At 40.6% G+C, this 14,136-nt stretch overlaps 1 protein-coding gene across 2 annotated transcripts; it reads right to left on the bottom strand.

The window, feature by feature from the left end:
• Positions 1-26: 26 nt before the first annotated feature.
• On the bottom strand, positions 27-11,940 carry PPID (peptidylprolyl isomerase D). Of its 2 annotated transcripts, XM_080916229.1 has the most exons (10): positions 11,770-11,940; positions 9,922-10,062; positions 7,880-7,986; positions 5,379-5,567; positions 4,384-4,506; positions 4,132-4,238; positions 3,010-3,151; positions 1,255-1,341; positions 1,128-1,170; positions 33-436 (listed from the first exon to the last, which is right to left on the bottom strand). In XM_080916229.1, the coding sequence occupies exons 1-10, from the start codon at positions 11,852-11,854 to the stop codon at positions 348-350; spliced, it is 1,113 nt and encodes a 370-aa protein (XP_080772355.1). In that variant the 5' UTR covers positions 11,855-11,940; the 3' UTR covers positions 33-347. The 2 variants fall into 2 exon arrangements, with proteins under 2 accessions (XP_080772356.1, XP_080772355.1); XM_080916230.1 differs by lacking the exons at positions 7,880-7,986; positions 9,922-10,062; positions 11,770-11,940 and adding an exon at positions 7,031-7,835 and having other exon boundaries at positions 27-436.
• Positions 11,941-14,136: the final 2,196 nt, after the last annotated feature.

Genomic DNA, 14,136 nt, shown 5'->3' with positions numbered 1-14,136 from the left:
TAGACTTATTTTGCTACTGTTCTGAACTATAATGTAAAATTCTGTGTTTTCCAGTGGACCCACAGGTTGAGAACTACTGGACTAGATGGTCCACGAAACCTATACAGCTTAGTGAGAGTTAGAGTTTCACACTGACCAGATACCACTCTTGGTGAAACTGCAGACAAACACTTTAAAATGAGACTCACTGCATTTCGTAACACTTTATTTAAGAAGGAACCTATGTCTGCACTGCTATGGAAACAATGATGAAGACCAAGGGAAACACATCGGGGACAGTGCAGACAGTGATATACATTGTCCAATATTTAATCAATGTATAACAGTCAAGGAAAGTCTTGTCCTTATTAAGCGAACATTTTTGCATACACCGCCTTCTCTTTATCTTTCTGTGCCTTTATCATTTGTTTGACTTTAAGCAATTCTGCCTGGATAGCTGGGGGAGAAAAATGGAAACAATTAATTTTCAAAGCATCTAAAAACTGGACAAAAGACCAACAACCTAGTAGTGACAAGGACTCTTCTGGGAATTTTTAGTTTAGACACAGTGTCACTCTTATCTAGATTATCTCTCTACCTTAGCTACTCAGCAACATTACCCATACACAGAATGTCTGGTCACAGCCACCCTCAGCTTGAGGAAGCAATGTCCCGAAGTTTAAGATCACAATGAATACTTTCTTACTGTTGACCTGTTGACTAGCGCTGATGTAATAAACCTGCACCTGAACAAGGTTCACAGAAGCAGTATGAAGTCATAGTAAAAAGCTAGTAAATTGATGAGCAGAATTAAAATGTAAGCTCTGCATAAGGCAGGGACGTTAGATATTTGTCTATTTACTATAATAATCGGTGCCTGGCCCAATAAGAGGTGCTCTACAATATAAATGTCTTAACTAGTAAGATTTCAATGCATACTATCATACCTTTAGAAAAATCAAGTACTGACAAAAATATATTCACATAGTTTTATGCCAAAATGCTTTTAAAAATCTGTACATATATCTCTCTTTTTTTAAAAAATAAAGTTGTAAGAAAAAAATATCTGACAAGGTTAAGTGTACATTGGCTCATGAGTATCCACTTTCAAAAAACAAAAGGAGTTACTATAAAATCTTGAAATTCACCTTTATCTCCTGGGGCTATCTCCTGCGCCTTCTTAAGATCAGCCTTCAATGGTGGAGAGAATTTAAGAAACATTAGACATTAAGACTTTTAAGGTGATTATTATAAAACAATAATAACAAAATTTACCAATGCTTGATCATATTCTTTTAATCCTTGCCATCCTTGCGCTTTTCGGTACAATGCTTTCGTATTTGAAGGGTCCATTTCAAGAGCCTATAAAAACGGCATATGATCAGTATTTGCATCTATAAGCACCTGCTATCCACTGGCTCCAACTCTCTGGAGCTAGAGCACCTGAGCCTGCACAAGGTAGGTTTGCCAGAAGAGAGCTGTAAGTGGATATGGAAAAGAAGGATAGGTTTCTTATCAGTCTCCAGAGTGCTGTTCTCAGCACTGTTTCTAGCCCCAAGTGGACCCAGACTATTAAAGAAAAAAAATTTTTTAAATAAAAGTTTAAATACAGTCGTCATCTTCTGGTATCCTGTCACTGGTTCAAGGATAGTCTACCACCTCCTGAAAACCAAAATCCAGAGGTACACAAGTCACACAAATGTCATGTAAATATGTGCCCAGCTAAATTTATAGGAAATGAGGAAAATAAGTAAACATATTTATCTTCGAACCCAAGGACATGGGGGAGGGGGACCACTAATACTATAAACATGAACAACTTTTAACAGGTCTCTCCCCAGAAACATTATTAAAGCAATATATTCTGTTTGGCATGACAACTCTTAAGAGGGCCTTACAGAAGCAGAGATCCAGAGTGGACCTTCTCTTTTGCACTTTCCTCTATTTTGTGTCCCTTTAAATATGAGTATACATTTCTTATCATTTATTCCATCGACTTAAGCAAAGGCTGGGGGATGGCTGACCCTATAACCTACACAAGTACTGCTGTACCACTAAGCTGCACATCCAGGCTTACTTTAGTTCTTGCTGAGCATTGATACATGCTCTAAGAATATTGTGCAAAACATTTAGTCTGGAAATTTTTCAAAGTAACTGGGTGGCCTACATTAGGACAGTGTTTTTCTGTGTATTTTAACAATATCTAGTCTGGACCCCAAATAGAAACTGTCTGCCCACTGTGTCCTATCCATAGCTTTTTGATGATGTAGGCTTTTAAAAAGTAAATAAAACTGGCCAGCAAGATGGCTCCATAGATAAAGGCACTTGCCATGCAAGCCTGAACCTAGGCTCAATCTCTGGAGTCTTCCTAAGGGTAGAAAGAGAAGAACAACTCCACAAATACTACTTTCTGATCCTTATACATGCACCATGGCCATATAGACACAATAGGTACAAAAATGAGACAAGCCCAGGATGGTGGTAACTTGCTTGACCCCAGCACTTCAAAGGCCAGGCAAGAATGAAGCAGCCTAAAGGACATGAGACCCCATTTCAAAAGTCATATATAACTCAAGTCATAAAGCAAAGCAGAAAACCCTGCACACATATGCTTTAGTTTAGTCTAGCCTTTGAGAGTGTCTCTCTCATAGCACTGAGGGCTCTGACTTTCTCATTTTCCTACCTTACCTCCACAGTGCTGGGATTACAGTGTGGGTCATACTCACACCTATACTCTTACTCATTCCAGACTTTATGTGCATATGCCTAGCTCATAAATACAAATCAATAAGCAGATAAACATGCTTTGATAAATAAAAGCAAAGTACTTAGTACATATTAGGTAACAATGTTAAAAGCAAAATTAATGAATTTTTAGAAAGAACTGGCAATCCAGAGACAGGATGACTTATATCACATTTTGTCAACTCTCACTAGGTGCTAGGCAATTAAAATGCATTAAGTACTATTGCCTTTTTCTAACTTGATAAGCAAAAAATTAAAAAAGAAAAAAAAATCACACAGACTTACCTCCAAGCAACTGTCAATTGCCCCCTGCCAATTTGACATCTTCAATTTACAAGCACCAATATTTAGCACACAACTTAAGGCTATAGGTTGCAGTCTGGATATATCTGCTTTCTCAATAACGGCCTTTGAACTATCCACGTACCTAGAAAACATGAGTAAAAGTAATGTATAACTCCACACTGCTTCTTCAGCATCGTGTCTAATGTTAAAGATCCATCTAATACTTGATGACCACAATTTTTTGATCTTGTATTCTCTTCAGATGCAAGAAATTAAGCCCAGAGCCTGCTAAGCACACCTTCCCACCACCAAGCTGCACTCCTAGCTCTGTTTCTCCAGAGGTTATTTTTACATCAACTTTCCCCCAAAGCTAACAACTAATACTAAAGCCCATACCAGTTGTGTACAACTCAGGTTCCTAGTATTCCTATATTAGAACAATTCAATGGGAAGAGGCAAAGAACTATGTAATGTTGGGGTGTGTGTGTGTCACTGTGGATTTCAGGAAGTTAGGTCACAGGTTCGATTAGGAAGTGATTTTACTCACTAAGCTATTTTGCCAGCCATGTAATATTGACTTAACTCTTTCCTGAAAAGATCCTAGAGGTTGAGCTGGGGGTCTGGTCCCTAGAATTTAGTTTCTAGTTTCCTTTCTCCAAAAGGAATCAACTTAGAGAAACTGCTTATTCCAGATAATAAAACAAAGTAGTTATAAGAGCATCCTAAAGCAGGAGCTAAGGTATTGATTGATACAGCATGTCAAACTGAGGCTGAGTGTAGCTCAGAGTGCTTATTTAACGTGCCAGGGGCTGGGATCACCAGTACCTTAAACCACAGGGAGGAACTTGTCTAAAGTATGCAATTGATGTCCCACTCTTTCTTGTTTTAAGACAGGGTTTCTTTGTGTAGCCCTGCTAGCTCTGTAGACCAGGCTAGCTTCCTCCAACCCAAAGGTCTAACCTGCCTCTCTGCCTTCCCAGTGTACCACACGCAGCAAGAAATGCTACTCTTGCAAAACAGCTGTCATTTACACAAATAACTTGCTAAATGAGTGATTCTGAGTTTAGTTCATAATAATTCCATTTATTCTCTAAAAATAACTTATTAAAAATACTTTATTACCTTAAAACCTTCGCATATTTTTTAATAGCCATCTCCCAGTTCTGAGACTTGAAAAAAGTATTTCCAATGTTTTTTAAGTCTTCAGATATTAATAAAATTTTATCTACCTGTATAAAAGGACATAAATATGTTGGGTGTTAGTAAATAAAGTGACGTAACACTAAGGTTCTATCATATGATAGGCTAACCAAGCTTTTAGTAAATATTTTAATTCACTTTAGGACTAAAGCGGATTCATCTGAAAGTACTCACATCTTTTAGATCTATATCTGCATCCTCAGGGAAATCTGGATGACTGTCACCAGAGCCATCTTTGGGGAATATGCCCCAGTCATCCCCTTCTTTCAGTTCTCCGCATTCTGCAATCACACACAGCTGTGAAGACATTAAGCAGAAGTGAGTCGACCTTTGCAGGGCAGCTCAGCTGTGTGCACCAGTACTCGTGTCAGACTTGTCAGGGATGCATCTCTCCACTGTGATCACAGCAGCCTCTCTCTATGTACACTCCCACTGATACGACACTGTCACTCCGCTATGAACAGTGAGTTGAGAACCACGTCACTGTGCATGAGGCTGTCTCGGGTGATAGTCTGTCGTGTACTACTGGCATACTTCCTACAGGTAGCTGGGTTTCTAATTCCTGTGCGCTTGGTTGCTTTATGGGTCTCTCATAGTCACCTTGCTTCATGGGCATTTAGAATACAATATAACCTGAAACAACTGAGCACTGTATGCAAGATATAAAAGCAGATCAAGAAAAGTAAAGATCTATGCAAACCTCCAGCTAAACAGTGTGCTCACTACCTTCTTTCCAGTGTGTATTACAGCTAATTACCACTGACTAAAAGTCGCATGGTTATGGGAAGACTTAAGCAATCTAATACAGATCATTCTGTTAGATCACACTGAAGCTGGTAAGTATCAAAACTGCTTTATTAAGCATAGTAGTTAATCCTAGCACTAAAGTAGGGTTAGCACAGAGTAAAGGACTGAAACTTATGGACAATTCAAAGAAAGCCAGATCTCAAAGAAAAAAATAAATATATCTCCTTTAAACTAATCTTGAACTTTAAAAAAAAAGTTCCAAGGAAAGATGCCAATCCAGGCCCTACTGCCGTCCAGGTTCCTACAGCAAAAGCGTCCTAACTTCTTTCCTACTTTGCTAAGACAACAGTCATCTGGCCTTGCAACATTTCTCCGACATGTAACTAGCTGCTATGTTTATTTCACTGTAACTTTTTACTTACTTTAGCAGGCTTTTCACCATTCACTTCTACATTCTCAAGCATCCTTGCCACACCTAGTCCTTTTATTACTTGACCAAATACCACATGTTTCCCATCCAAATGAGGAGTTGGAACTGTTGTGATAAAGAACTGAGAGCCATTTGTATTGGGGCCTGCATTTGCCATGCTCAGCAAACCCTCCCGGTCATGCTGCAGAGACAAAAATCATTAAAAGAAAAACAAGTTAGAGGCCTAGTATCAATTTCCTTTTATTGACTATTCACCTAAAACAGACTACTAAACTTTCACATCAATTTCACTTATAAATGTTTAAGTAAGTACCTTTTGCTCTGGTTTTACTTTAAAAACTACCACCTTAAATGAACACAATTTTTAAGTGTCAGTTTAACAAGATGTAGGTCATTTCTAAACTGGCCATCTGCAAGAGATGCTTACACTTCAATCTTAAAGATGAAGATGCCACACTAAAGACATCTAATAATTAACTTTGTACTTTCTGTGATAGCTACTATCTTTCTGAGAACCCCTATAGTCTTCCCACCATCAGAAATAGGCCTATGATTCTTTTTTTCACCAACTGAGAATAGTAATGTCACAGTGATTTTAGACAAGTTATTTAGATTAAGTACTTCCCTAGTTTAGAAAATAATTCCAATCTACAGGTTTCACTCAGGTATTGAGTGATTCAGAAACTATACAAAAGAACAGGCTGCACTAAGTCTGTTCACGTGCAAGCCAGTGTCTCTGCTCCTCTGCTCGGCATGGCTTAGGCTTTCTGCATCACACCTCTAGTGCGTGCCTCATACCTCGTTACTCTCCCCACTAAGACACCTCTATCCATCAGTCTACTCTGCTTTCAAGGTCACTGAATTTGCACAATGCCACACAAGTTTTCTTTTCCTTTTACTTCCTTTCTTTTAATCAATGCAGTGGTGGAACAAGCTGTTATCCCTCTGACAGCCTTCCTGGTGCTTTCTTTCCTTGGCCTTCTACTGTCTTTCCCCATTGCTGCCATCACTTCATTTTGAAATCTGTATTTCTAGTCCAGCCTACTCTAGGTCCAGTTTGCCCAGTTCAAACATCCTCATTGTCTCTCCTACCTACTAACTTGAACTATCTAAACCTTTTCCTATCACATGGGCCAGGTGCGGTCCCATGTGCTTTTAAACCTGAGCACTCAGGATGCAGATAGTGATCTCAAAGTTCAAGGCCAGCTTGGTCTGCACAGCTAGTACCAACCTAAAAGTTGAACGTCTGTAATCTGAAATCAAATTCAGACATGTTGAACCTTCTGAGTCACAACTTTCACATTGTAGATAAGGAATACTCAACCTATAAAATCTACACAAATATTTCAAAATACAACTAACACTGGCATATTTCTAGCATAGAGCATTTTATATAAGAGATACTCAACTTGTATCAAAGTCATACTTAGCATTCACATGTGTTAAACTATATATTATTTTCCTTCACAACGCCTTGTATTTTAATCTTGACTCTGAGGTAAGATTATAAACAGCCTCTCATTTTTAAAATAAGCTCTCTGGTATAGTGACAGAACTGACCAATAAAAATTCTCTTTCCACGTCACCCTAATTACCTGGCTTATATTCCTCATGCCAAAGACATCACTTTACTTTTGTACTTACATGTCTGTTCTTAAAACGGGAATGGTGCAATACACCCCGAACATTAACCATATCCGCTAGGTGGAAAATCCCCTGACATCCTGGATATTAGCGATGGTTTTGTTGTTCTTCAAATTCAAGGATAAAGATGCACAAGTTACCATCCTTACAATAATGAGAACATTTTTCCTGGGATCAATTTTGCCATATGGAAGCTTAAAAACTCATCGGCTTAACTGAAGCATATAAAAACTGATTGTAGTGAACTAAGTACAGTATTTTTGCCAAAATATCATACTGGCCAGGCATAAACTGGACAAACTGCTGTTTATCTGTCACTCCAGTACTCGGGAGGCAAACTGCAGGAGGATGGTAAATTCAAGACCACCTGGATTACAGGAAAACCTTGTCTCAAAAAACAAACTGTTACTAGACAAATCCTCAAGTGGCTCACGTGGTAGAGAACTTGCCTAGCATGCACAAGACCCTGAGCTCATCCCCGGTGCCACACACATCCTTAGAAATGCCTATTTGTAAAAATCTCTTCCATAAGAAAAGTATTATCCATACCAGGCTTGCTGACACAGGTTTATTAGCTCAGTGCCTAAGGAGGCTAAGTAGAAGGGACTGGGAGTTCAAGGCCTGGCTAAGCTAGAATGAGTTTAAGGCTAACCTGAGCAACTCAGTCTCAAAACAGAAAATGGGAAAGGGCAGCTGAATGATGAACAGCTGGCATAAGAGGCCCCAGTACGAGGGCGGGTGGGGATGACAGAAATATGGCCGCATCCAAAGTTATTTTTAGTGTCTTAATCCAAGTATATTTCAAATGCATGGTTTTTATATTAGCAAAAACAAGATTTTTTTCTTTACCTTATAATGAAAATTCTCATCTTCAAATTTTTCACCATAAATACTTTCTCCTCCTGTCCCATTCTGATTTGAGAAGTCTCCACCCTGAATCATAAATTTCTTAATAACTGCAGGAAAAAAAAAAAAAGAGTATGACCATTAGTAACTGAAGCCAAGTGATTTCAGCAGTGCTAACTAATGAATGACAACTTTCTAAGTTCCCTTCAGTAGTGCCCCTGGCCTTCTTCCCCTCCTCCCAGCCATCAACTCTACTTGAAGAGTTCTTACAGTCTAACTCCAACATACTTCTTACGCCCCACCTCTCAAGAAATTAAGTCAAAGGTAGCTCCCTGCATCTCAAACTGCTACCAGAACACAGAAGGAAGACTTAGTTTCTATCATTACGCAAACTCTAATTCCATTTTATTACATGTAATAATCTTGTCTTTTCCAACAATGAGTTCCTTAGATATCATCTTATTCTTTGAACAAGAAAAAAAAAAAAGAGATAGTAAGGCCCGCTAAACACTAAAGATCCCTACTAGTGTTGAACACTCATGAGGACTAGACAGCCCACCCATGTTCGTAGAACCCTAGGTTCAGAGGACTCAGCATTGGACTACACTGATATATACACGTTGCTAGCCAACAGACAGAGTTGGGAGGTAGATATGTGCAGCTTCTTTAGACTCTCTCCCTCTCAAAGTGTTACACAGCTTACATCTCTCATAACAACAAAAATTCAGAAAGCCTGTGATAACTCTGCCCAAGAAGTCCAGGCAAAATTCTATCACCCCAAAAAAATTATACTAAATTTATATAAATCATAACAGTATTCTCTGCCTAACATGTTCCAAAATTCAAGACTAAAGAGCAGATGTTCATATCAATTACATTTGCAAAAACAGTGTAAACCCAATCATTAACCTTAGATTTAAGGAAAGGTTCAAGGGCCTAGTTCCTAACCCTAGCCAACTGCTTTTTGTAAGAATAGCTAAGCCAACTTTTATAAGCAATGCTGAATCCACTATGTAAACTACTTTCTTCTTAGCATTATTTATATGTATATGTGAGTCTGTGTATGTGTATGCCACATATGTGCAGTGCCTGTAGGGGCCGGGTGTTTGATTTCCTGAAGCAAATTACAAATGGTTGTGAACCAACAAGCATAGATATGAACACCCACCTTGGGTCCTCTCAGAAGAGCAGTAAGTGTTCCTAACTGTTCTACCACCCTTCCCTTCCCATCTTAACTGTCTTCTAGATACACTTTTATTAGAACACACACACACACACACACACACACATACATACACACACACACACACACACACACACACATGAAAGTAAGTTTAAAACATTTTAAAACTCAGTGTTCATTTTCTCTTTTTCTTTTGGTTTTCTCAAAACAGGGTTCTCTGTCCTAGAACTGGTGATCCACCTGCCTCTGCCCTCAAGTGTCAGAATTAAAGGCATGCACAATCATTACCTGGCTCATTTTTCTTAATAAGTAGCATTTAAGAAAATCAAACTGCTAGATAAGGTGTGTTAATCAGGTGTGTAGTATCACCCTAGATTCAATGTCACTTACTTGTTTAAATATTTACTGTGTTTACTTAGACTTTCATTAGCTGAGAAAACAAAATGGTAAGTGCACGTGGCTCCTGAACTCTAATGAACCTAGACACCACTGGGACAACAGGCCAGTAATCTATGTGAAATAACAGTTTAATCTCACATTACCAAGGTGTCCCAGACACCAAATGTCAAATACTTCTCAAACTATTCTGCCCAGCCTGTCAAATGACCTAAGGTCACTTGTTTATCTATCTGTCATGGTTTCTTTTCCCAATGAAATGAAATGGAGTTAGAGGTGATACCCAAACTGTCCAGATAAACTGTAGTGCGATCCCACAATCAATCCTACTGCACACCACCTTTACGACACTGAGCTGCCATTGTGTCCAAGTATCCTTCAAGAAATTAACATTCTCCTTCCATTCCCAAGAGCAGGACTAATATCTGCATCAGGATATTAGGACAGAGAAAGTTTATATACATACTTCGATGAAAAGGACATCCTTTAAAATGGAGAGGTTTCCCAGTTGTGGATCCAGTGCCTTTTTCTCCTGTACACAATGCACGAAAATTTTCTGCAGTTTTGGGAACGATATCTGCAAACAACTCTAAAACAATTCGTCCAACTGAAGGAAAAGAAAAGGATATCTTATCAGTTTAGTTTCTTAGTCTTTCAGTTCTAAGCACACATTACTAACTGTAGTCACAATGCTGTGTAACAGGTCTGAACTCAGCTCTCTTTAAATGAAACTGTGCACCTTTCACTGACATCTCCCCTGGCAATGGAACCTCTCATGCTACTTCTGAGTTCAACTTTTTAAAAGTCCACAAAAGTGAGATTCTATAGTGAGTTTATTTCACTCAAAATAACATGCTCTGGATTCAACTTCAAAGTTATAAATGAGCTTTCCTTCCTTTAAAAGGCAGTGTTATAGTCTGATTCGCATACAGCATGCCATGTTTTCATGTGCTGACACTAGACTGTTGCTCTGGCTACTGTGAACGATGCCGCCGCGGCGCCACAGGTACGCATGCAAACCTCATCTCCCAACCACAGGACTGTTAGATCTCACTGTCGGTTTTCTAATATTCCTATTTAGTTTGAGGAAAGCTTTGCATATCTAAATTTGATACACCACACTTAAGATTACAGCTACAGCATCAGGTGATTAGAAGCATAGGAAGGTCACCACGGTTTAATGTCTAAATGGTTTAAAATCCTGAACCATTGCAATATTCAGAGGTAGAGTTTGTTTGTTCTATATGTGAGGCTGAGGCATGCAGTGTGGAGATCATGGGACAATTTCTGGCATACAGGGTTGATGGTTAGGCACCTGCTGAGCTATCTCACTCAGGGGCCCTGTACTCAGAATTTCTAATCTATAAGTAACTAACAGAAGACACAGTCCAAAAAAGGTATTAAGCCGCTCTCTGTGATCTATGGAAACTGCCTCTTGTAACCTCAGAAACAGTTCCCTTCTCAACAATCCAAAACAGGAACAGTAAAATCTGTTACAAAACAAAGTGAATGCACATGTAAATATGGTGTACTCATTCCAGTAGGTCTGACCTACAACTCCCACGTGTTTCAGAACACGCCCAATTCAGTTACACAAGCAGTACGTTCCCACCTAGTTCACAGGGCTTGTGACTGTTTCTCAACTTTCTTAATGCTTCCACCCTTTAATTCAGTTCCTCAACATAACTGTAATACGCAATCCGGTGAAAGGGTCGTTTAACAACCTCCCTCCCAGGAGTCTCGACCCACCGATTAAGCTTCTTAGCTCTTAATCTTAGGTAACCAAACAGACACGGCGCTCAATTCCAAGATGCCAAAACAGCAAAAACAGTTGCCTAGCTAAACTGCTCCTATAATCAGTAATGAGGAAAAAGCACTAAGCATATGTAAAGGCCTTGGCAGCTCCCGAAGTATTTCGTGTACCAAGAGGCACATGGCGTGATTAGAGAGCCCCGCAGGCTCATATCCAGTAAGCGTACCGAACTATCCACCACACTCTCGTCAAATCATCTTATAGTAAGTGATGATGCAAAGGTTGCAGGGAAGTGCGACCAAATAAAGAGACAAACGTAAGGGGCGCCACGAGTCCTTGAAGAGAAATTTCCAGAAACTTCCACCGGAACTACGGCCATCGCCTGCAAGGGAGAGGGCTCAATCTGAACTCGTGGACGCCAGGTCTTGCTCCGGGTGGGATTCAGGGTGGTATCTCCCTTCACATCACAGGCCCAGAGCCGCCGAACAGCCAGTAGGCCGAGAAGAGCCGCAGCAGGGAGGCCCCCAGCGCGGGAACGGCCGAGCCGTCCGCGCCGCTCACCTCGCTCCCCGCCGATGTCCACGTCAAAGAAGACTCGCGGGTTCTTGGAATTGGAGGGCTTGGATGCTGGGGATGGGTGGGACATCTTCACTGCCGGCACTGGAAAGCGTGACACTGGGCGAGAGGGGCTCGAACTCTACTGCACCTCTACGTTACAAGCTGGCGACACGCGGAGAAGCCACTTCCTGCGCACAGCCGGAAGCTGCGCTCTGGTTTCCGGTGACGTCTTCAACTTCCGGTTTCTACGCCTGGCCCCTACTGGTCTCTGGTGGCTAGAGTGACGGTCAGTTTTTTTGGTTTTTTTTTTTTTTTTTCTTTTTTTTTTTTTTTTAGTGTAGTCTCTTCGCTGTTTCGCAGTCTTTACTACATCGATGGGTGGATTATTTAGAAACCATTCCTGCCTCAGCTCTGCCACGAACTGCCAATAACTGCTCCGAAACTCTTGCCATTAACTATTCCGAAACTTTTTACTCGTCTATAAAATGGGGATAAAAATGCCTACTCTGAACAAACAGGATGGCTCAGAGGCACGTAACTGTACTTGACGACCTGCGTCTGATCCTCAGAATTCACAGGGTGGAAGGAAAAAATGCTATAACACCCAGTTGCCAATCTGATCTCCACAAATATGTTGTAACATGTAGACAGGAGCGCACGTACATAAATTAGTTTCTTCTTTTTCTTAATACCTACCTACTTCGGGAAGGCGTTTTGGCGATTCAAGACACAAATGCCTTATCAGGATGTGTGACATAAACTTGTGGCCCCTAATAAATAACAGCTGTCCTGTTACTATCACCGTGTTACTGTCATTTGGCCATCACGTTGTAAATGACACAGTCTAGAGCAAAGGTTCCAGATGCGCTGATGTTGAGAATCCAGAAAAGGATGGTTTTGACTTCTGTTAAAACTGGATACACTATTATAGTCTGCCTTTTCCCCCTAATGCCCTTGGTGTAAAATGTACATCTTAAAGCTAAATGTTGTTATTCAGTGCTGAGGAGGTAGAGGCAGGAGGATCCATGTGAGTTCCAGGCCAGCCCGAGCCATGCAAGGACGACCTTGTTTCAAAGAATAAAAAAGGACATTTAGAACGAGTGGCTTTAGCATAGGCCTGTTATGCCAGTAGTTGATCTCAAGCCAGGAGGATCCAGAGTTCAAGTCAGCCTAGGCTATGCTAAAGAGGCGCTCGCCCCAAGAAGAAAAAAAGGAAATAAAACACTTTTAAAACTGGCCAGGAGACACCTCCTTGTATACTCAGCACCTAGGAGGTAGAAACAGGAAGGTGGACAGTCCTGGATTAGTCAGGACTACAGAACGAGACCTTATCTTAAAAATAAATAAATAAACAAGCCCAGGTTGGTACCCAGCACCTATAATCTCAGCACTAGAGGCAAGAGTATCAGGAGCTATACACCCAAACAAGCTCTTTCTTCTGTAAGTTGCCTTGTTGATGGATTAATCACAGCAACAGAAAGTAATTAGTACAGATAACCAGGACAGCTAAAATCTTGGTCTCATGTCTGGGCAGCCAACTGTTCATTTATATTCTGTCTTACATATTACAATGATAAACTAATGCAAATATGTGCCATGGGGTCTGGGGAGATGTCCCACTCAATATGCAGGAGGATCACCAGCACCCACACACAAGCTGGGTGGGGTGGGCACACCTGTGGTGCCAGTGCTAAAGAAGATGATTCCTAGAGCTCATTGGCCAGGTTAAATGAGAGACCCTATTTCAAAAAATAAGATGGAGACCTATGATACCCCATATCAAACTTGGGTCTCTTCATTAATACACATATCCTGATAATCCAGATAAACATGTGCAGACAACACCAAACACACACACACACACACACACACACACAAATTGTCATTCTGATCTACTAGCTTGAATGAAATCAATGTGAGGGCAGCCTATAGTACATAGACTGTCTTAAAAGGGAACACTAGAAAAGAGGAGAGAGAGACAGAGAGGGGGGGGGGGAGGGAGAGAGAGAGAAGGAGGGAGAGAGAGAAGGGGGGGGAGATATGGGGGGAGTGGCAAAAGTGTGTCAAGAATGCTGCTTCATTCTTGTAAGAAGAAAGCTGGGCAGGATAATTCTTTTGTTGTACAAACATTTAGGTGTAAAAATTAATCCAAATGTTACTTTCCTACTATCTAGTTTTTGCCATAGCATGATGGTTTGAGTATGCTTGGCCCAGAGAGTGGGACTATGAGAAGGTGTGGCTCTGTTAGAGTAGGTGTGTCACTGTGGGTGTAGACTTTAAGACCCTCACTCATCCTAGCTGCCTGGAGCCCAGTATTTTGCTAGCAGCCTTCAGATGAAGGTGTAGAACTCTCAGCTCCTCTTGCACCAT

This window comes from Micromys minutus (assembly GCF_963924665.1).
Source record: "Micromys minutus genome assembly, chromosome: 4".
Classification (NCBI taxonomy): domain Eukaryota; kingdom Metazoa; phylum Chordata; class Mammalia; order Rodentia; family Muridae; genus Micromys; species Micromys minutus.
This window is presented reverse-complemented; position numbering and strand designations above follow the sequence as displayed.

What these genes read in the sequence shown, in the direction of transcription:
- PPID (XM_080916229.1), bottom strand. Translation starts at nt 11,854, where the DNA reads ATGTCCCACCCATCCCCAGCATCCAAGCCCTCCAATTCCAAGAACCCG. An exon ending in CAATTGACAGTTGCTTGGAG is followed by an intron (nt 1,342 to 3,009) that starts GTAAGTCTGTGT and finishes CCGTTTTTATAG; the next exon opens with GCTCTTGAAATGGACCCTTC. An exon ending in GATAGCCCCAGGAGATAAAG is followed by an intron (nt 437 to 1,127) that starts GTGAATTTCAAG and finishes TTTCTCCCCCAG; the next exon opens with CTATCCAGGCAGAATTGCTT.